This window comes from Hipposideros armiger, unplaced genomic scaffold (assembly GCF_001890085.2).
Source record: "Hipposideros armiger isolate ML-2016 unplaced genomic scaffold, ASM189008v1 scaffold_14, whole genome shotgun sequence".
In the NCBI taxonomy this organism is placed as follows: Eukaryota; Metazoa; Chordata; class Mammalia; order Chiroptera; family Hipposideridae; genus Hipposideros; species Hipposideros armiger.
This window is the reverse complement of record NW_017731364.1, coordinates 2,364,924-2,386,042: the sequence shown is the minus strand read 5'-3', so window position 1 is coordinate 2,386,042 and position 21,119 is coordinate 2,364,924. Positions and strand designations below refer to the sequence as shown.

The 21,119-nt window shown below is 51.6% G+C and overlaps 1 protein-coding gene across 14 annotated transcripts; it reads right to left on the bottom strand.

Moving 5' to 3' along the window:
* Positions 1-78: 78 nt before the first annotated feature.
* EIF4G1 (eukaryotic translation initiation factor 4 gamma 1) lies at positions 79-20,084 on the bottom strand. Of its 14 annotated transcripts, none has more exons than XM_019668808.1 (34): positions 19,918-20,084; positions 19,041-19,097; positions 18,722-18,815; positions 18,341-18,427; positions 17,824-17,844; positions 17,071-17,247; positions 16,740-16,839; positions 15,543-15,655; positions 14,639-14,731; positions 14,369-14,435; positions 13,221-14,042; positions 12,870-12,958; positions 12,592-12,778; positions 12,366-12,499; positions 12,081-12,239; positions 11,733-11,918; positions 11,346-11,543; positions 10,975-11,121; positions 10,539-10,775; positions 10,263-10,367; positions 9,976-10,135; positions 9,676-9,776; positions 8,976-9,078; positions 8,636-8,738; positions 8,169-8,401; positions 7,911-8,029; positions 7,614-7,786; positions 7,179-7,304; positions 6,935-7,016; positions 4,085-4,183; positions 3,836-3,970; positions 3,642-3,723; positions 3,359-3,499; positions 79-710 (listed from the first exon to the last, which is right to left on the bottom strand). In XM_019668808.1, exons 3-34 carry the CDS (start codon positions 18,779-18,781, stop codon positions 529-531), a joined length of 4,821 nt encoding a protein of 1,606 aa, XP_019524353.1. In that variant the 5' UTR covers positions 18,782-18,815; positions 19,041-19,097; positions 19,918-20,084; the 3' UTR covers positions 79-528. The 14 variants fall into 14 exon arrangements, with proteins under 14 accessions (XP_019524353.1, XP_019524337.1, XP_019524389.1 ...); XM_019668792.1 differs by having other exon boundaries at positions 11,733-11,921; positions 19,918-20,026; XM_019668776.1 differs by having other exon boundaries at positions 83-710; positions 11,733-11,921; positions 12,366-12,520; positions 19,918-20,027.
* Between the last annotated feature and the right edge of the window lie 1,035 nt (positions 20,085-21,119).

The window sequence follows — 21,119 nt, the reverse complement described above, 5'->3', positions numbered from 1 at the left end:
TGAGTGCCAACTCTTGAAAGGAGGCTGCCCATTGATCCATACCTTCTCCAGAGGGAGGAGGCCACAAAGCAGAGGCAGTGAGCTTAATTGAATTCATGTTTAATAATTACAGGCACCGTGCCCCCCCTTCCCCCTGCCCAGGCAGCAGCAGGGGTGGTGCAGGGGCTGGGGCATATGCCCCCAGCAGCGAGGACGGCAGTCCCAAGAGTGATTTTCAGAAAATAAAAAAAGGACCTCAGGGGCAGGCAGTGGTGCCCCACCCCCCCCAAGACACACCAAATTTCAAGACTTTATATATAATATATCTCTGTGCCCCAAGGGGAGGAGAGGGACACTTGGCAGCATCCTGGAGGGGGCCCCAGGCAGCCCCAAGCCATCCTGCGTCTTCAGCCACTTTATTAGCTTAGACACATCGCACTACAGGCACCCACTGCCGCCGCCGCCGCTGCTGAGCCCTCTGCAGTCCAGGCGGCTGGCTAGGCCATCCGAGTGTCCACGGGGCTCCGAGTCCCCGGCCCCACCCCACCCTCAGTTGTGGTCAGACTCCTCCTCTGCCTCACGAAGCCACTTGAAGAAGGCTGTGACAGATTTAAGGGCCACGCCCTTGCCCTGCTGCTCAGCAGGATCCTTGCTACTCTCCCAGCTGTAGAAGGCGTCCTCTTTCACCACGTCTTCATCGTACAGCTTATCGAAGAACGTCCGAAGCAGGTCTGCAAGTAGGCAGGGCAGAGTTAGAGGCATGCTGTCCACGGCCACCCCACCCCACCCCCACAGGATACCTCCCCCAAGCTCCGATGTTCAAACAAGACCCTTGACCCACTGTCCTGACACTTGTGTGACCATTTCAAAGTGACTAGGTCTCTGATAGGATGCTCATCTCGTGGTCTAAGAGACTGGGGTGCCGGGAATGAGTCACTTGGCCCAGCCTTACAAATCTCCCCAGCCTCACCTCAGCAGCTTCAAATTTCTCCATTGATGATATATTTAATGGAAAAAAACTATATGCAGAATTGGTACTCCTGAATTTGGGGAATCACAAAAGTCCCAGATGTATCGCTGACAAGTCAAGGGTATAACCTAGAACATCCACTGGCCCCCATTAGATTCTGACAAACTCTGGATCCCAATTTCCTCTTAAGTTGCCACACATCTGAACATACACACCCTCTCTGGCCTCGACATTTACATGTGCTACATCTTTTGCCAGGAACATCCTTTCTCTTGTCACCTTCCTAGTGAATTCCTTTAGGCTCAGCTCAAGCACCTCTTGCTCTGACCCTCTTTCTCCCTCAGCCATGGGCTACTTCCAAGCATTTGTCCCATAACCCTGAACACAACCAATTCCCCTCCCCACACTGCACTGCCAGTATTTCCAAAGCAAATTTTACGTTTCTAAAAGAGGCTGAGGTAGTGAATACATTTTTTCTAAAAAAAAAAAAAAATGAATAAAGCATAAGATCTGGAGTCCAGTCCACTTGTGAAACTCTGAGCCATTTATGAGAAGCTGCAAGCCAGGATGTTCTTTGGGGCACGCACACCCTCAAATGTATCTACAACCGCTACCTGTGGACAGCCTTCCACTCCTATCCCACAGCAGCAGCAGATCACTTATCCCAAACGTGCTCTAAATCCCATGCACACCCATCCTAGGGACACTATAATAATCGATTATCCACTCTGCCCTGTTCAAGCCCAAGTTTCTCCCATTTCAACACAAAAGGCCTCCTTCACAACCACTATCTCTTATAACCAAACAAAAGATGTCTGTCTTTTGACAAGAGATTAATTGAATTCAGACTTTGTATACATTTGCTGTTTTCCTTTTTTCCTGTATCACTCGAGTTTCACTTAGTCCTTTCCAACCCAGATTCTGTCCCCTGCTCCACCAAATATTTCTGCCAGGGTGGCCTCCATGATTTACATTCCAGAAGCCCTTAACTTTCAGGTCTCATCCCATGGTACTCTCAAGTAGCATCTTGCATTACTGACTACTTCCCTTTCCTAAAATTACTGTACTTTGTTCACAGGGCCCTGTCCTATGAGTCCCTACCTGTGGGTCCTGTACCTCAAGGTTCCATCTCAGGCTCTCAACACTCTCCCTCAGGCAATCCCATATCTTCTTGTGACTTGCACATGCGTTGCCCTACTAGATCAGTTTCCAACCCTGACCTCTTCCTCGCCATATGAATTCAGGTACCTAGCTGTCTACCGGCATCTCTGATCACTCTCGCCCATGGACCACAAATTCATTATGACCAAACTCAACTCGAAATCAGTGTTTTTCCTACCACCCAGTGGATGGTACCACACTATCACCTCACCTGCTAAAACTATTCTGGGAGTCATATGACTTCTGAGCTCTCATCACCCTCTCCCCAGGCCAGTGTGTATCTTAAAACTGCCCACTCCTCTCCCATCTCCACTGTCACCAGCGAGGCTGAGGCACTACCAACACTCCTGGATCTGCTGATCCTACCCCATTCACACTCACCCCCATTCCTAACCACTCTTCCCACTAATGGCCAAGATGATCTAGAAACTAAGAATTTTTTTATTCCTTGCTTAAAAATCCCACAAAGGCCTCTTCCTGTCCTTAGGCTAAAGACCAAAATTCATCCCATGGCTTACACAGCCCTGTGTGACCTGGCCCATGTCCATCTCCCCAGCCCCATCTTGCCTCACATATGACTTGCTCCCCCATGATGGCCTTCCTTCAACAGTTCTTTTACCTTGTGTCCCGTTCTTTCTACTTCAGGGCCTTCCTCCACATACAGTTCTTTTGTTCCCAGTCTCTCCCCCTCCCATTTGTAATTTAGCTCGCGTTTGTCAATTCCCACTCATTATTCCTCTGACTAGGTGTACCTTTCCAAACCCATCTTCCAACACGTATCACTGTTATAGACTACAGACCTGCACAGGAACTGTGCTTGACTTACTGTAATATCCCAGGGCCCCGGCACATACCCATCTGCTACAAGCATAACACCTCAGGCATGTTTACCTACGCCTCAGTCTTCCAATATGGAAAAGAGGATAACACCATCTACCCTAAATAATACTTGTGAGGATGAAACGAGGCAAGAAAAGCATCTCAGCCCTGTGCCAGGCAGAAGAAAACGTTTTTCATTTATCATCTCTACACTCATGGCATCTAACAGCCGGCTAAGCACAAAACAGCCTTGAAGGCTGAGTTTAACTCCTTCCATTTGTAGGCAAGGAAACAAACGTCACAGAGGGAAAGAATCAACCATCAAAGCATTTTGCTCTCCAGTGACCACCCAACCTTTCCTGGGTTGAGGCCCTTTCCATGACTGCCCCTGGTATCTGGCAGTTCTTCCACCCCACCCCTGGCTCTTACTGGCGGGCTGTTCTAAGGTCACTACAAGGGCCTGAAGGGCGTAGAGCGCCTGCAGCTCCTTCTGCTCATCACATAGGTATTTCTGCAGCAATTTCGCTCGCGCTTTCAGCACCTCAACATTCACTCGGAGCGGAGTTTCAACTACAGGAAGGAAGACAGGGATAAGTGGATAAGGGATAACTCGCAGCCTGGTTCACAACTAGGAGGCAGAGACCAAAATCTCCCTCCCTCCATTTGTCTGTTGGGCCCATGCTTGCCCCTCCATCTCCCTGGCTCCTCTTACAGATAATTGCAGAATAGCAGACAGTCGTCATGAGGGCTCGAACAAATGCGTTGGATGCTACCTGCTGCCCACTCAGGTTGGCCTGTGCAGGAGAAAGAAATACATGGGTCCATAAGTTCTGACTGGGTCTCCATCACCACACCAAGAACCACCTCTCCTTTATCCCTCTCTCCCAATATCCAGGAGAAACACACCTCTATCCAGTCAAACACCCACTGGTTACTGCTGCCCTCCTTGAGCAGCTTCTCCAGTTGCCTGCTCAGATCCTCAGAGGACAGCGACCTCTGGCCAGGCGCTTCTGACTCCTCTCCCAGGGTATAGTCCACTTTCTGCAAGCAAAAAGGCCCACCGTTAGGAGGGAAGTGTATCACGTGAGCGAGATGAGGAAAGAGGGAAAAGACCAGCCAGCCCCAAATGGAGTTAACCTAACTCCAGCCGCAAACCTGTTCAGTGATGAATGCACTGACATCCTGGTCTTCAGGTAGAAATTCTTTCCAACTGAGTCCAGCCTCTTGCCACAATGCCCCCACCTTTTTGGGACCCTGGAAAATACAAGACTAACTCAGCAACCCTCTCTCTCTCCAATAATCTAACAGCACCACTGATGGCATCCATCAGAGATATTTACTCCAAGTCCACTAGGTGCCTACTCGGGGCTAGGGGCTCAGGATGCTACAGAGGTACCTAATAGTTACAGTCCCTCCATACCTACAGACTAGTATTGGATACAGACATCAGTCATAGACACAAGAACTCATCCACCATGGTGCTACGAGACTGGAGGGGGGATGACCTAATAGTTTCCAGGAAATATGTTAACTAGCTTTCACAACATTCTCAAAAGAATTATTGGACCACAAAAGACACTCAACTCAATTCAAATATACCAGCCTTCCACACTCATCTGCATTTTTTTCCTAAAGTAGTTTAGTTTTTCATTATTCCGAGTAACAATGTTTATGGGAGAGGACAACTAACAAGTACGCTTGTTTCCCAAGTCCAGAAAATTTCAGAAGCAGATCTATACCCCCCACCCCCAATGCAAATAAGAAATCTTTACACCAACAGCAGTCAGCCCATTTTCTGTAAGAGGCAAGAGATTCTGAAGGCATCACTCTTTTTTTTTTTTTTTTTTAGCTGAGCCATCCTGCTACCTGTTGGCAGCTCAGCGGCTGCTCAGCTCGGGCTGGACTTGAACCGCTGTTGCTCAGAGCTCAAACTCTTGAGCGAGCTCTTAACCAACTGAGCCACTCGGCCGGCCCCCTGAAGGCATCACTCTTTAACAGCAACAGATATTCAAAATGATGACATCATGTAGCTCATGGACTTGAAAGATGCCCATTTTAACACCACTAAAATGGAGTTGTCTCACTGCTGACACATTGCATTTAAAAAATATGACCATAAAGGCCAGCCAAGTGGCTCAGTTGGTTAAGCGTTGGCTTAAGAGTGCAAGCTCTGAGCAACAGGGCCGCCGATTTGATTCCCACATGGGCCAGTGATGCTGCACTCGAGCTCAGCTGTCGCTGATCTACCAACAGGTGGCAGGATGGCTCAGCTGGTGTAACAAGACTGCCTGTTTGATGGTGGGCTACACCCACCCGCAACTAAGACTGAATTCAGCACCTTGACCTGAGCTGCGGCCCGATGGCTCAGTGGATAGAGCGTGTACTCTTAACTACAAGGCTGCCGGGTTTGACTCCTGCATGGGATGGTGGCTATGTCTACCTGCAACTAAGACTGAACACAGCACCTTGAGCTTAGAGGCCACAAGCTGCCAACGGGAAGCCAGATGGCGACTGGCGCCCTCCACAACAAAGACTGAAGAACAACAACTTGGTGGTCCCCTTCCCCAATTCCCCAATAAACTCTTAAAAAAAAAAAAAAATTACCGTCTTTTCTTCCTTAGCAGAGCATAAATACGCCCTATAATCTATGGCACCTTACAGTCAATGAAAATACCTAAGTAGTTCAATATGTTTTCTTTCTTTAAAACAGAAATGATCCTGGTATATATTTCTACCCTAAAAGGATTAATATGACACTGAAGGAATAATTTCTTTCAATTCAAAGTCTCACTCTTCCGGATTCCAGATAGCTGAACTCTTTTGAAACTGCACTTTCCAACTTCTCACTACCACTAAGCACCATACCCAGCTTGCCTTTCCCATCTTTCTACCTTTCCACATGCTAGTCACCAATTAACATTCATAAGGCAGCTTCAGGACCCTTCCAGGAAAGCTTACTGTCATGAACATTACCAAACACAAACACACTCTACCTTTGCAACCTCACAGTACTTAAAACACTCCATTTCAACTACTTTATTTCACACTTTACTTCACATTGCGGCTTTTATGGAGCTGTCATTTCTTCTTTCTCTTCCAACTTGTTGCCCGTGTTTTTATTCACTGCTGTATTCCCAGGGCCTGGTATGTGGTAAATGTTTGTTTAAAAAAGAAACACTAGGGCCAGCCGAGTGGCGCGTTGGTTAAGAGCTGGCTTGGGACGCCAGAGGGCCCCGGTTCGGATCCCACATATGAGGGCCAGTGACACTGCCCTCTACAGCTAAGATGCTGAACAACAGCTCAACCTGGAGCTGGGCTGCCGTGAGTCGCCGGCGACGGCAGAGGGGTTGCCATGGGCTACCGTGTGTAGCCAGCAGCCAGCGTGAGCGGCCAGCAGCCGCAATGATCGGCCGTCCAGAAGCCGGCGACTGATCTGCCTCGCCCGGGAAGAGCGCAATGATGGTGCCAACTTGGGCCAGTGAAGCAACGTCCTCCACAACTAGACTGAAGAACAAAAGGACAGCAACTCGTCTGTTCCCCTTCCCCCAATTCCCCAATAAAAAAAAAAAAATCTTAAAAAAAAACACAAAAACACTAGTTGAATGAATGAATGAATCAATCAATCAGTCAGTCAAGAGTCTAGGGTCTTAGACCTTTCCTTCTGGTGAAAGAAGCTGTAGAGTTAGATTGACAAGGCTGGAAAAAAATTTACCTGTACTAAAAAGTTTAGAGGTACCCAATATAAACTCATTGTCTCTAAAAAAACAAACAAAAAAGAGTGTAGGGTTTTAGATTCCCATTCTCCTGCCTTGGCCAGAACTCACAAGAGGAACTGGTCTGAAGGAGTTGTGCCAGCCTCTCTTAAGGTACCAACACAACAGTACCATCTCCATTAACCCCATTCTACCAAAGGACCACAAGGCTTCAGTGTCACTGCAAGCAGCCAAAACTGCATGGTAGAAAGAGAAGTCCTGAACACAGCACCCTTGAAAGGCTCTCACTCACCATACTTTTGCACAGGAGCCCCAGGATCTCCAACAGCAGTGAAGCAGCTTTGCCCAGGGGCTTCAGAGGTTTTGTAATCTCCCTATAAGAAAACTCAGTCGGTATTCACAGCCTCCAAAGAAAGCTCTCTCAACAAACTACCCCATCTTCCCCTGAACCCAGGTATCTAACCTGCCACCCCTCCCTTCCTTCTCCCCTTTCTTTCTGTCTTTACCTCCCCTGAATTCCACCAAAGGGAGCTCACCTGAATAGTTCCCCCATGGGCACCCCACCATCCTGCAGAATTGGCGTTACCAGTTCTGCTAGGTAGAGCCACACATGGGGGATGTCAATTTCCATGTCTTCAGCCAATTCTAGGATTTCATACAGCCTACAAAGGGAATTCAAATCAGGACATTCTAGGAAAGAGGAGCCAGACCCTCACCCTTCTTCTGGGGCAACAAGGCGTGGCTAAAGGATCAACTGTGGAGCCCCTCAAGAACATGTCCTAAACATGGGGCAATTATCTCCAGCTAAGGCCACCTTCTTGTCCTTGGATGGCTCACCCCCATCCCTGCCAAAAGTAATGCTGACCAGGATAGTTGAGGAGCCTACACTCTTACCCAAGGATCCACAGGCCCTACAAAGGGGGGAAATGTGTGGGTATGTAGACGTGGAGGCCCACAGAAGTCAATCATACCCTTGGTAGTACTGAGCAGTGGAGAGGTGCCCAGCACTGAGCAGCTGGTGCAGTAGCTGTCCCATATGTTCACGAGCAATGGCGCTGCGCTCTAGTGTGGACTCGATGCCATGCCGGACAAAGATGAAGAGCAGGGAGGGTGAGGCCAGCTCCTGCACACACTGCACTGCCTCCTGCAGGGCGCACAGGGTATAGGAGGGAGAACAGTCAGTGTCTGACCCAGGCCCTACACTCCATACCTGTCAGCATGGTCTCCGCCCACTCTATGCCATCACTCAGATCCCTCCCACTGCCAACCTTCATGTCATTGAGATGGAGGTATTCCTCAATAATGGCCTTGGATTTCTTCTCCAGCTCCTCCTCAGACAGCACAGCCTTTGGGGGGCTAACAGGGGGCAGGGTGGCTTCTCGCTTCACTGAAGGGGGTACAAAACAGATCAGAGACTCTTCAGGTCCATCTTCTCAGCTAACAGGTATGCAGCTCTGAAGACTGGGAACTGGCTAGTCCCAAACCAGCCCACACCATTCTGCTCCCTTCCTCTCCCAGCCCCTTACCAGCATCCCGCCCACGGTCCCGATCCTCCGAGAGGCTGGATGCCTTGCGCAGCCCCTCAGGCTGGGAGGGCCGTTCTCTACTCCGCTCCTCCACCTCCTTGCTGAAACTCCTCTTGGTGGCAGGTGTCCGAGAGCGATCAAGGCGGTCCCCACGGTCACTTCCCCGTTCACTCCGTTCTAGGCGGTCTCCCCGGTCCCCAGCTTTCTCACCTCGTTCCCGGCTCAAGCTACTCCTGGAAGAAAGACAAGCACATGGTCTCTCACCTGTGCTGCCCAGGCGCTCTTTCCTTTAACTACCCAACATGCTGAGCAATGGCTGGGCCTTGTCCTTGGCACCAGGAATATTGCCCCAATCTCAACCAGGGCCTCTGAACGCTACAGGTGTGTGTAAGGATTCCTATGGCAGCAACCCAAACCCAACCATGGTACCCTCCATGTGAAGAACAAAGACACCTAGGAAACCTCACCTCTGGGCCACACGTCTGTTTTCTGTGCTTTCTGTAGGTGCTGCTTGTTGAAGGGCTGAGAAACGATTCAAGGTACTAGTAGCTGGACGAGCAGCTTCTGATGCTGGGGAGGCAGAAAACCAAGATTAGAATATCCATTTTCTTACATCCTATCACCTACTTGCCAGTTTAGGACACTTGGTCCTAATCCCAACACTACAGCAGTTTAGTCCCTAGTCCTACCAAGCACAAAGCTCCTGTATTACGGAACCACTGTATACTGAAAGCCTCCCATAGAGACAAAGCTCGGCCCTCAAGAGCTGATAACCACACAGCTCTTTACAGTATCCTCCCATAATACCTGCATCAGAGGGCTTGGCTCCTGAGCCTCCACTGCTGCCCTTGCCCCAGCTCAATCGCCCGCCAGGTGCAAAGAGCTGGTTGTTAGAATCAATGGAGCCAGGCTGAGGAAGGAAAGGAAATGGAGAGTCATGTGTCTGATATGGCCAAAGCCCCCAGCCACACACAGCCACGCACAGCTAAGACCAGGGGCCAAGCAAACTTTTCCTGTAAAGGGCTAGACAGTAAATATTTTAGGCTTCGCAGCCAGTTTCTATTTCAACTACTCAACTCTGCCACTGTCACACGAGAGCAGTCACAGACGATACTTGAAGGGAATGATGTGTGGTTGAGTTCCAATAAAATTATGGACACTGAAATTTAAATTGTATATAATTTCACGTCACATTATAGTATTCACTTTTTTCCAACCATTAAAAACGTAAAAACCATTCTTAGCCTATATAGAAGCAGGGAATGGGCTGAATTTGGAGTGCGTGTCGGTTTGCTGACCACTAAAGGGCCCAAACCAATGTGAATACACACCCTAAGGTGGGTAGTCCTGTCTCTAGTAATCTAACCAGTTAGTCTAAGAGGAAAAAGGCAGCTGTCACCTTCCCAACCTCAGGGAGTCAGGAGACTAAGACCCAAATTGTGTTTAATGCCTACTCGATCCCTCTTTACCCTATCAACATCACCCCCTCCAACATACACACCCCTACCTTTGTGATCTTGGTAAGTCGTGATGTGTCAATAGGGCGGCTGCCCTTACTGATGGGGACTGTGTTCCAGCCACCATCATCCACAAGTGGAAGGCCGCGGCCTGGGACGAAAAGGACAGCATATTGGAATAATGAGTAAGGCCTAGCAGCCCTGTCCCCTTGGGCCGCCCCAGCCTCGCTTCCTCAGATCCTCAGTTCCATCACGGGGTTTCAGTGGCCCAGACACGTGGCACTAAGAAGTCATCAGTGGAAAGCACAACAGCTCACAATGCCCCTCCTCAATCCTGGCCTCAAACTCACTGATAGGTGGGCCTGGAGGGCCACCCCGACGCTTGTCGCTGCCCTTGGCCATCAGCTGCTGCACTTTTATGTGCTCCCGATGCTCCTCCAACTCTGCCTCCTTGTGGATCTGGTCAATGGTCTTGGGACCCTGGTCCCCTCGGCGTGGCACCCAGTTGCTCTGTAGGGACAGGATTCCAGTCACAAGGTATTTAATTACATCAGAGGGCCAAAGCAGTGTCGGAAACTGGGGGCTGTGAGGTCAGAGGGAGAAGACTAGCCAGCAGTGGGAAGGAGGGAGCACACACCCGTCGCAGATCCAGCACATCTTGCAGCATGAAGCGGATGCGGGAAGAAGTCTTCTTTTCCTTAATGATTTTTTCCATCTGGTTGAAATATTGATCCATTCGGGGCTAGGGAGAAGCAAAAGGCTCAGGCCAGGGACTTCTAATCCCTCACCTCCAGCTGCAGGCCCTCAGCTCCATCACTGTGGCTCAGTGGCACAGAAACAGCAGAGAGCATGTTAGCGGACAGCAGGCCCCACGGCCTTCAGCCTGTCCCCTTCCACATCCAAAGACCCCTACCTTGGCTTTTTCAAAGTCCAGGTCTTTGCCAATGGTGGTGAGCAGACGGCAAAGGCATTCGAGGGACTCTTCGTCATGGTTCTTAAGTAGTTTAACTACACAGTCATGCATTATTGCCTCTGTTAACATCTTGAGCTTGAACAACTCCCCGATAAACTTGATATTCCCTAAAGAGCGCCGTCGGGCTATGTCTCGGGCCTCTTCCAGCTCTTCCTTCAGGCGTCCCCGTTCCTCTGCCTGCAAATCATGGGACAGCGATCACATCAAAAGAAACCCAGCCACACAATTAAAACCCTCTCCTACATTATCCGGGTTTCTAAACTCGGCAACAAGCACTCGTGTCCTAAGGCAGAGAAATCCCCAAATCACTATCCCCATCCCCAACTCTACTGCTGAGGAGCATCTGGGTGGGCAGTGGAGTTGGGTCTTCTCTTACCGTAGCAGCTTCGTCCATCTCTTTTTGCTTCTTCTCAAAAACTTCATCATCATCTTTGTCTTTTTCAAACTCCTTCTGACATCGATTCAACAACAGTTTTCGAAAGTTCACAGTCACTGTTGGCTTTTCTGTAGTGGGCACTTTGAGCTGTATGTCAAAGAGGATATCACATTCAGACTAATCCAGGACAGGGAAGGCCCTCACAGACTCTTTAACTACCTAACCCAGGAAGACCTCTAACCCCAGCTCTGCCTCTTCCTAGCTACCATCAACAGCACAGGCTGGAGGAGAACCAAGAACTGGACTCAAGGAGTCTTGGGAACAGAAGTGGGAAGCCAGACCACAAGGTTTAGAAAACAGTGGAAACTAACCGCCATGAGGCAGCGGCACATGTTGGCATAGGCCACAGAGAAGTTGGGTTCTGAAATGGCCTTCTCGAAGATGAGGTCAATGACGCCTTTGAGACGTTCCTCCGTGTCTATGGCCAGCTGCGTCACCTGCTTCATCAACTGCTGGAACATCTGGGGTGTCAGCTTATTCAGAATGGAGCGTACCCTGCGGAACAGGTCCTGGTGGGGAGAGGGGACAGAGAAGACACAGGATCCAGTGAGAGTCTCAGAACAGAGGCCATTGGGAGGGATTAGAAAGGGTGGTGGGGACTTAACACAGATGCTAGTGATGAGGATGAAACAGAAGCAAAAAGGCAAAGTTGGCTCAGTAAACCTTGAAAAAAAGGAATGGAGACCAAAAGTTGGTACCTGGGTTTTGCTGCCATCAGCATCCTCTTCCCCTCGGTCCTTTTCAGTTACCGTCCGCTTGCTGCTGGGTTTCCAGGCCTTCTCTGCTTTATTCAGCTTTATATCTTCGGTCATTAACACTGTGGCAATAATCTTGCGTGGCTCCTTTCGGGGGCCCTGCTGAGAGCGCCGGGGTCCCAGACCAGCCTGCTAAATAAGGGGTGAGGATAAGAGAAGATATAGTAGTCAGCGCAACCTGAGACACCACTACCACACATCTCCAAGGATGACTTCTCCCCATCCCCCAACGAGAGAGCCACATACCCCCACCCTCCTTGCCCATCTTCCCCTCTGGTCAGTCTCACTCACCGGCCCTCGGGGCAGCTCACCACCTGGCCCACCCCTTGGGGGCCCACGGTTGCTGAGAGCTGGTCGGCCAAGGTTGGCAAAGGATGGAGTGAAGTCTGGGCCACAATTTATGCCTTGAAGTCTAGCGGGATCCAGTGGCCGCAGTGGTGTTTTATTGGCCTGCGAAGAGAACAGAAAAGGTATCAGAAACAGGCTAGGGCTACTGACTGCTCTTTCAGGGCCTCAGGCTCCTCCCAAGCCCACCAGTCAGCACAAAGTTAGCCTCCCCACCTCAAGCCCACCAACCTTCTCCAACACCACATCACTGATATGGGGCAGTCCCTCTGGCTTCTGCAGACTGGCAAACATGAACTGAAAGCCAAGCAGGAACTCACGGTCATAACGCTTTTTCTCCTCAAGGTTCAGAGGCTTCCACTGATCTGCAAGAAAGACAGGACGAACTACAATCACGCTGTCATCTCCTGGGGCCGACAAGAGTCCTCAGCCTTTCCCAACCCTTCCTTCAGCATACCTGACTTATATTCATACTTCTGTTCCCCAGGCTGGATATTCTCAGCATTGTGAATTTTGTCTTCCTTTGAGTCCCAGGTCTCATCTGATTCTTCAGGTCGTGGGGGTACACTGCTGCCTTCAGGCTCTGGACCGGGATTATTGCCTACAAGAGGCTGATTTTCCACCTCTGGTACTCCTGGGTTTACCTGTAACCACAGGACATTCCGTTTGGTTGTAGCATGACCACTGTTTCACACCCTAACTCTGCCCTCTCCCCTCCGCTAACTGCTCCCTTACCTCCTTGAAGGCATCTAGAAGGTCTCCTACAGCTTCCTTCTTATTGAGTTCCTTAATTTTCCGTCTCTTCTTTGGCACAGATACTGCCACTATTTAGGGGAAAAAAAGGAGAAAGGAGTGGAAATAACTTAAGGAGTACCCCTAACTCCTGGGAAAAAGAAAAAGCAGCCACTGTGTAACATTTCCCCTTTCCATTACACCCTCTCCAGACTTAAAATTCCTTCATGTAGTTCTTAGTTTCCACCACAGGGCTTCAGACCCAGACACAATGGCACAAATGAGAGATTATCAATGAACAGAAAGAACCACACCCTCCGTCTGCCCCGCCCCCACCATCTAGCCACACCTTACCTGGGGTGGCTGCTGCTGCCTCCAAATTCTGGGACAGGTGGGCTGGAACAGGGGTGCTCTCTGGGGAAAGCAGTTCCTCTCCTCCCTTCTCACCCTCAGCTTCTCCTTCTTCTTCCTCTTCTTCCTCTCCCTCCATTTCCTCCTCTGGAGCAGGGGAAGTAGCTGGAGGAGCCATAGCTGGAGTGGCAGAAAGGACGGTGGGGGAAGCCACTGGTGCTGTAACCTCCTTGGCCTGCTCCTTTGGCTCACTGACTGGGCTTAAGTCCACAGCTGGTGGCGAGGGGGCTCCGTTGAGCAGTTCCTCAGGTTGGGCAGTTGGAGCAATGGGCGTTGGGGATTCAGAGGGACAAGCCGGGAGAGGAAGAGGGGCGAGCTCTGGGTTCGACTCCAGCTCTGGTTCCAGATCCTCAGATGGAATCGTGCCATTAGGCTCAAGAAGAATTTCCACCTTGGGAGATGCCAGGGGGATGGAAACCTGGAGAGGACTGGAAGAGAACTCAGATTCTGGAATTGGCTTGCTAAGTGTCACTTCTACTTCCAGTATAGGTTCAGCAAGGGGAGTGGGTTCTGGAGAGAGGCAATATGGTTCCCCAGTTTCACGGGACATGGAGGTTGATTCTTCTACAGACATTTGTATCATCCCCGTTGTCACAGTGTCCCCAGGAATAGAAATGACTGCGAGATTAGGCTCAGACCCTGGTTCCAAGATTGGGGGTGGTGATGGGGTCGGAGAAGGTGATGGAGGCTGGGATTCTGAAGGGCTGTGCTCTGTACCAGGCAGCCCCGATCGGCCCCCAATGATTGCTCCCTGTGACCGGTCATCTGCACCACAGGAAGGAAGAATGAGTAATTAAAGGCAAGTCCTTCACTACTGTTGTTTCTCCTCCTCCCAGCCAAGACATTCCTAATCTATTCACTCACACACACACACACACACACACCCCCCGCCACAATCTTCTCCCACCTAAGCCTTTTCCCTTTTCAGGCAAAAAAAAAAAAAAAAAAATCAATTCACCCTCAAAATCCCACTACCTAAAACCCAAGTCATTCTTCACTGGCACAAAGTTCAAGCCAACCCACCTCTTTGGCATTTTAAATTGTCACACTCCTTTTCCCCGATAAAAGTTCTGCCCCACATGCTTACATACCTGGCCGGACAACGACAGCAACCTGGGGTGTCTCCCCATTAGCTTGAGGCTCCAGACTGCCTCCCGTCTGCAGGACACAAAGGGTTACCAAGTTTGCCCTGAAGAGTCCCAAAACCCTTCTTTACTAGGGCCATTTCTACTTTAGCTCTGCCTAGAAATCCAGGAAAGCAGGGAAATAAATCCCTTAGTGAAGGAAAAGGCCAAGGAACTTGGGAGTCCAGGGCAGAATAGTCATCCCAGCCAGGGCATCATTCAAAGAGCAGACAGTACCTGGGGAGGGGTGGGTGTGGAGGCAGTTCGGGCCCCAGACATGATTTCCTCCGTGATATCCTTCCCTCCTTGGTTTGGATCTCGAATTCGGATCTGGGGAAAGAAAGCTATGGGGTAAGTGGGAAGCAGGAAGAGCCCACCTCTCTGCCCTGTCCCACTCCTAAGACTCCAGGCCAACCCTCCACCCCTCACTGGGAAGCAGGTGGGTGGGTGCCAGAAGCCCTGTAAGTTCTACTGTCAACCCATCTGGCTGCTCTTGTAGTCCCTGCCCCGGCCCCCACCCCTAAGAGACCCTTGACCTCACAGAGCAGCCCCGTACATCATAATACTCCTCCCTCCCTCATCCCTGCCCTACCAGCAGTCCCCAAGTCAGTGGCTGCACACCCTGGGGCCCAGGACCCCCGTCTAGCACCCATCCAGCTCACTTGTGGCTAGTCGGCCTGATCTCTGGGGGCAGGGCCCAGATCCAGTGGGTGGAGCCAGGGTGACTCAGCGGCTTCCCCAGCCCTGGCACCCTATTCTGGGCACCACGCCCAGGGCTTGAGGATTGAGCAGAGGCGGAGGCCTCAAGAGCTTCCAGGACTGGGGAGTGGGGGGGTAGGGCCACAGAAAACAAGCCATTTCTAAAGCAAGCCACCAGAAACCCCAAACCAAACACAGATCTTATAGACCCCAGAACCCAGGTCTCTCAGGAATTTCTCCACTAGCCGTTTCAGGCTTCCCATGAGCTTCTTCTACACTGTAAATCTTAGTGCCTTACAAAGAACCTGAGCATTTCACAGATCCCCATTCTCTGCCCACTTCAGCTGATGATCTCCTTCAACTTCCTGCTCCCTCACCCACAACACTCCTGACCTTGATTCTCCCTTTCCCAGATGTCCTAGGGCCCCTTATTGCTACTCACCGTTTTCCGCTCCCTCTTGGGAGCAATCTGGGGTGGCTGGTTCATCAAAACTGGGGCGGGGGCCACACCAGGGGTATACTGCTGCACACCCTGGGCTGGGTAGTAGGCGCCAGCTTGGGGGGAGGGGAGACACACACGGAAAGGAAGAATGGTGGCAGCGTCAGGGCCCAACCATATACAAATGCCTCCTTGAGCCACCTCCCAGCCCCAGAACCTCTCATCACCCACAGCCGGCCCCTTGCCCTGCCCCACCCTCCTCCCCAAGGGAACTGGGTGTCTATCAAAGCTGGGGAACCAGTCTGAACTGCGTTTACAAGAATTCCTGACCCTGACACACACCCCTTGTAGGCAGGTACTCCTTTCCCACCACACCAGCCACCAGGACTCTGTCTAGTCCTCTTCAACCCTGTAAGGTGCTGTGTATGTACCACACACCCAGGCACCGCGTACACATATACTCTGACGGAGCAACAACTACTTAACCTGAAACAGAATCAGGTCTTTGGCTGGGAATGAGAAAAACAGATTTGCCAATCCTGAGCCACTCAACCTGAGTCCAGTTCTAGTCTCCAGCCCTTTGCTCAGGGGCAAGAAAACAAAAACTAACATCATGAACCAGGCCCAGGATGAGGAAAAATCAATTCCTTAAAGCAATGGTCTCCAAAATGGGATGCATTCTTTAATCTCATCCATAATCTCCACTTGTTTGTTTTTCACAAGCAACATTAAATGTTATTTGTTTAAATTATGCATATATATAAACAAACAAAAACATACATGTATTAAAAGTACATACTCAAAATCTTTCCTGATGATCAAAAAATTTTGGAAACCACTGCCATAAAGAACAAACTAATCCTTTCCTAGAACATAAATGAAAAACAGCTACAAAAACCTCCCAAACCCATGTTACATGGGTTCCCCCCAACCGTGGAATGAGTGTCAGAGGGAATGTTTACTAACAGGTCCTCAAATCGGTGCCTGATCCAATATTCCTTGAGGCAGGGAGGACTCTAACTCTCAGCAATAGAATAAAATCCCCACCCACCCACACACACACATATTAAGCACCAATCCCTACCACCTATCAATCCTATCACTTTTAGACCAAGAGACAAGCCTGGAAACAATCTTAGGAATTAGTGAAGCTAGATGCTCCTTGGGACTCACTCTCACCCAACTCCCTCCCCTGCTTACCGTAGGTCCCAAACTCTGTAGGGCTTGCACCAGGGTAGAAGCTTGGGGCTCCTGGCTGCACAGGATACTGCTGTGTTGGGACAACATATGTGGAACGCCCCTGGTGGAGGGGGAAGGGAAAGGAGGAAGGGAGAGAAAGAGTTGAGGGAGCTGAGTACCTTATCAGACTACAAAGAGAATGTAGGGCAAGACAGGACAAGCCAACTCTGGGCAGTGACCAGAAGGAAGTCCCGCCTCTGGAGAAGAGATAGGGCTGGAGGGTCAGGAGAGGGGAGGTGAGGGTTGGGGTACAAGGTTCTCTGACTTCCAGTGCCTAAGCCTCCAGCCTCACCTGTCCAGGGATGTAGTAGGCCCCCTGGGAGGCTGGGTAGGAGATCTGGGAAGGGATCATCATTACTTGGGATCCAGCAGGGTAGACATGGGCAGCTGGGCCAGGGCGGGCGGGGGCTGCACTCTGCACTCGGGAGGCTGCACTGCTCGGGGGCTGGGCCCGGCTAGGGTAGAAGTGCTGTCAGGAGGGAGGAAGACAAGTTGATATTTGGAAGGGGAGGAAGTGGACAGCAAAATGGCCACTCCGTAATGTCTCTAGTCTGGAGAGAAGAACTGAGGGCTTTGGAGCATGGGGACCAGTCCTTCCAAGTCCCACTTGACCAAATGATGGTTAAGTGGCCTCTTGTACTCACACGTGCCCTCCACACTCAGGTATACACTTTGCACTCTATGTATTTACTCCCTCACTGCCATGCATACTCATATCACCTCCACCAGGCTATCCCTCCACAGAGGCTTCCTAACACCTAGATGCATTATGCCTAAGTAAAGCCTTTTGGGGCAACATACTCCCCAGCATGCACTGCTCCACCCGAAGTTACTGAGGAGCTAACATGCAACAGTTGCCCAACTCCCAGGTACACACTCTGCAAGATTTAGTCCCTAACATGCATCAGTCAGCCTCAGACTGAGGATATGGACAGCAAACAAATACCCACTCTAAAACCTCCCAGTCCCTATGTCTGGCCCCTGACTAGGGTAGAGGGTAAGGGTGAGACCAGGAGAGGGTCCAGGATTAGCAAAAGGGTATTACCTGCAGAGACCTGAATCCTCCCTGAGAGCACATGGGGACAGGAAAGAAGAGAATTATCCCCAAGGTGATGGGAGGAGTGGGGGAATGAAGGAAGTAGGACGGGAATCCTCCCACTTAGTGAGGAAGAATTTAGGAAACAAAGAAAGGCAAGATCGAGCTAGCGTGTTTATCTCATCACAGTCCAAAGAGAAAGAAGGGAAGGGGAATGGAGTAATGGCAGCCTCCCCGTAAAAGGAGGAAATAGGAAAACAGGAGTTGGCAAAAGAACCCAAAGCACTGCCCCGAATTCTCATGGCACCAGGACCCCTAGTAATGCCACCCCCACCGACTACATACTCCCCAAGGGGCCATAAGTAATCAACAGTGCAAAGTACAGAGCCGCATGAAAGAACAGAGCAACTGTCAGGAAATTGGGGCAGGTACAGGGCCTCCAGAGTTTCCATCCTAGGCCCAAGCGGGCCTAAGCTTTCCATGGCTCCCACCCAGGCCCCCTACTCCCCTCCCCACAGCCCCTCACCTGACGGGGCTGAGAAGGCGTGTTCATTTGTGTCGCTTGTGGCGTACTGAACACCACCGGTGCTGTCTGCCCCGGGGGAAACGCTGGCTGAAGGGGGGAGACCAGAGTTCAGCAAGAGGGGAAACCCGGGTGGGGCAGAAACCCAAGATATTCGTGAAGGGGAGCAGATCTGTGGCAAGAGCCTCAGCAGCCCATATACCCCCTTCCCATGACAGCCCCTGGGAACAGCCAGGGGCTCTGTCTCAATTTGGCAGCAGGAAGCTGCACTTTGCCCTGACACAGATGGGGGTGGGAAAATCCAGAGGGTTGGAACCTGTTCCTGACCGGCTGCCTGGTCTCCCCCACCCCCACCCCAGTGTCTGCTAATTCCTCCCTAATTACCTGTGGGAGTCCAGGGGATGGGGCGGGTGGGGGGCCTGTGGGCTGTGGAGCTTTGTTCATTTCATTTGGTGCCACATCAGGGTCCCCCCAGCACCTGTTAGGAAAGAGTGGAGCTCGGAAAGGAGAAGGGACCCAAGCTTAAGGCAAATGGAGTGGGGGAGGGGGTGAAGCAAGGGCTAGGTCCCACACGGAGCCCCGGAGGTGCCAAAGGGGTAAAGGAGCAGAAAACATATACAGCTTCTGTCCCCACCAACACGTTGTCAAATCCGCATCACCTCCAACCACCCCCCTCACCTGCAGAAACAACCCCCTCACTCACCCCCTTGGTTAAGAAAAAGTCCACGGTGCGGCCTACAGGTTCTGGGCATCCGAGGGCCTGGGGTTGGGAGGTGAGGGGTATCAACCTGGCTCCGCGGGGCCCAAGACCAACCAGACCGGAAATTCCAGGTCTCGCTGGCACCAGGCTCCCGGATCACAAACGGAGCTAGCAGCTTCGGCCGTGGTGTCCCCACCCCCCACCTGGGGACACCGGGTTCGGGGCCTGGCCCAGGGGCACACAAGTCACGCCTGCCGTGGGTGGCCGCGGGGGCACCCGCGCAGGGCCAGAGGCAAAGCCTGCCGCCGCCCAGGAGTGGAGGCCAGGAAGGGCGGGAGACGGGCCGTAAAAGGCCAGGCGGGCGGCGGCCGAAGAGGAGCCGGTTTCAAGCAAGCGAGGGTCGGCCTGGAGGGCGGGCGGGGCCGGGGGCTCCTCCCTGCCCGCCGCCGCCGCCTCCCTCTCCTGCGCCCTCCCTGCGCAAAGCCGGCCAGTGCCAAAGAACAACGTGTCACTTCCCGGCGGCCGGGCCGCAAAGGGGGGAGGGGGCGGCGGGCCCGGAGCCGGGGTGCCTGCGTCTGCCGGGCCTCCTCGGGTTGGGCCGCGGTGGCACTTCGCAGCCGGCGAACCCGGCGCCCTCCCAGGCCACTGGGACCGCATATTCCGGGCCCGCGCTCCCCCACCCCCACCCAGCGGCCAGGCCGGGCCAGGCCGAGCACACGTGGGCCGGAGATCGGGCCCTGGCGGGCCGGGGCCCAGACTTGAGCCGCGGAGCCTGGGCGCTGGGGCGGCGGCACAGAGTGGCCGGTCCCGGCCCGGATGGCGGCGGATGCGGGGGGAGGGGGTGGGGGGGCCGGGTCGGGCCCGGACATGGCGGCTTTACCTTCAGTCTCCTTCAGTCCGCGCGGCCGAGCCCCACGCAGCCGCACAGACGTAGTCCACAACCATTTCCGGCTCCCCGCACAGATCCCGCTCGGCGGCCACCGCTTCTCCGCAGGCGCAGCCGGCGCCCCCACGTGACCGGCGCAAAGGGCGGAGTCGCGCCCGGCGCCGCGGAGCACATGGGATTTGCCCCGCCTCGTCATGTGACAGCCACTGACCGCCCCCGTGTCCCCTCCCGAACTTTAGAACTCTCAGACCGACCCCCTTCTGAGTCTCTGTTCCCCGGTTCTTAGTTCATTCATACCTTAAGCATTTATTGAGTGCGTATTCAGTGCTAGGTACACTGCTGGCTGGGGGCCTAGGATACTGAAATTAAAGACTCAATCCTGCCTAAGTAAATCGTGGTACAAATACGGAAAGATACGAATTATGCAGTCTTTGAAAATAATGCAGATCATTGAAAGACCTTAAATTGAATGTTATGCTAAAAGAATTGAAGTATTCTACCTAGGGAATTAATAAGAGTAGATTTGTTTTTCACAAAGTTTACACTCCCAGGGAGGGTAAAAAAATCTATGATGGAAAATTCAGAATGATGGAAAAAGTAATCCTAAGACCCCTGCCTGGTAGCCAAAAGATTTGGGACCCCAGAAGGGGCCATACTAGAGCCAAATCCACGTAATCAGAATCAGATAGCTTGGATTTCAATCCAAACTATTTACTCCCTGCTAACGTACCTACCACCTTACCTAATACTTCCCATTGTAAAATGGCAAGAAGCCACTGATGCTTTCTCTCACAATGATAACGTCCACTCTATTTTATTGTGAGGATTAGAGTTAATTAACGTGAAAGTGCGTAAAACAGTACCTAGGTACCTAGCAAAGATTCTGGTTCTCTCTTACTCTTCTCTCTGTCTCTTCCATCTGTGTATACACATACAATCTCAGAAGAAAATTTTTCTCAGCAGCAATGACTAACTGGTCACTTAATATATATGACCTATGTGATCTCAATCCTCACAGCTGCCTACAGAATAGATTGTATTATCACTCCCGTTGAGTATGAGGAGCTGAAGCTCCAAAGGAAGGAGAGCAAAATCGGCACACTGAGGGGAAACTATAGTGAATGAAAATGCAGATCTAGAGTATTTTGTGACACTCTTCAACCGCTGAGTTTATCATGTACGGCTCCCTTCTCTAC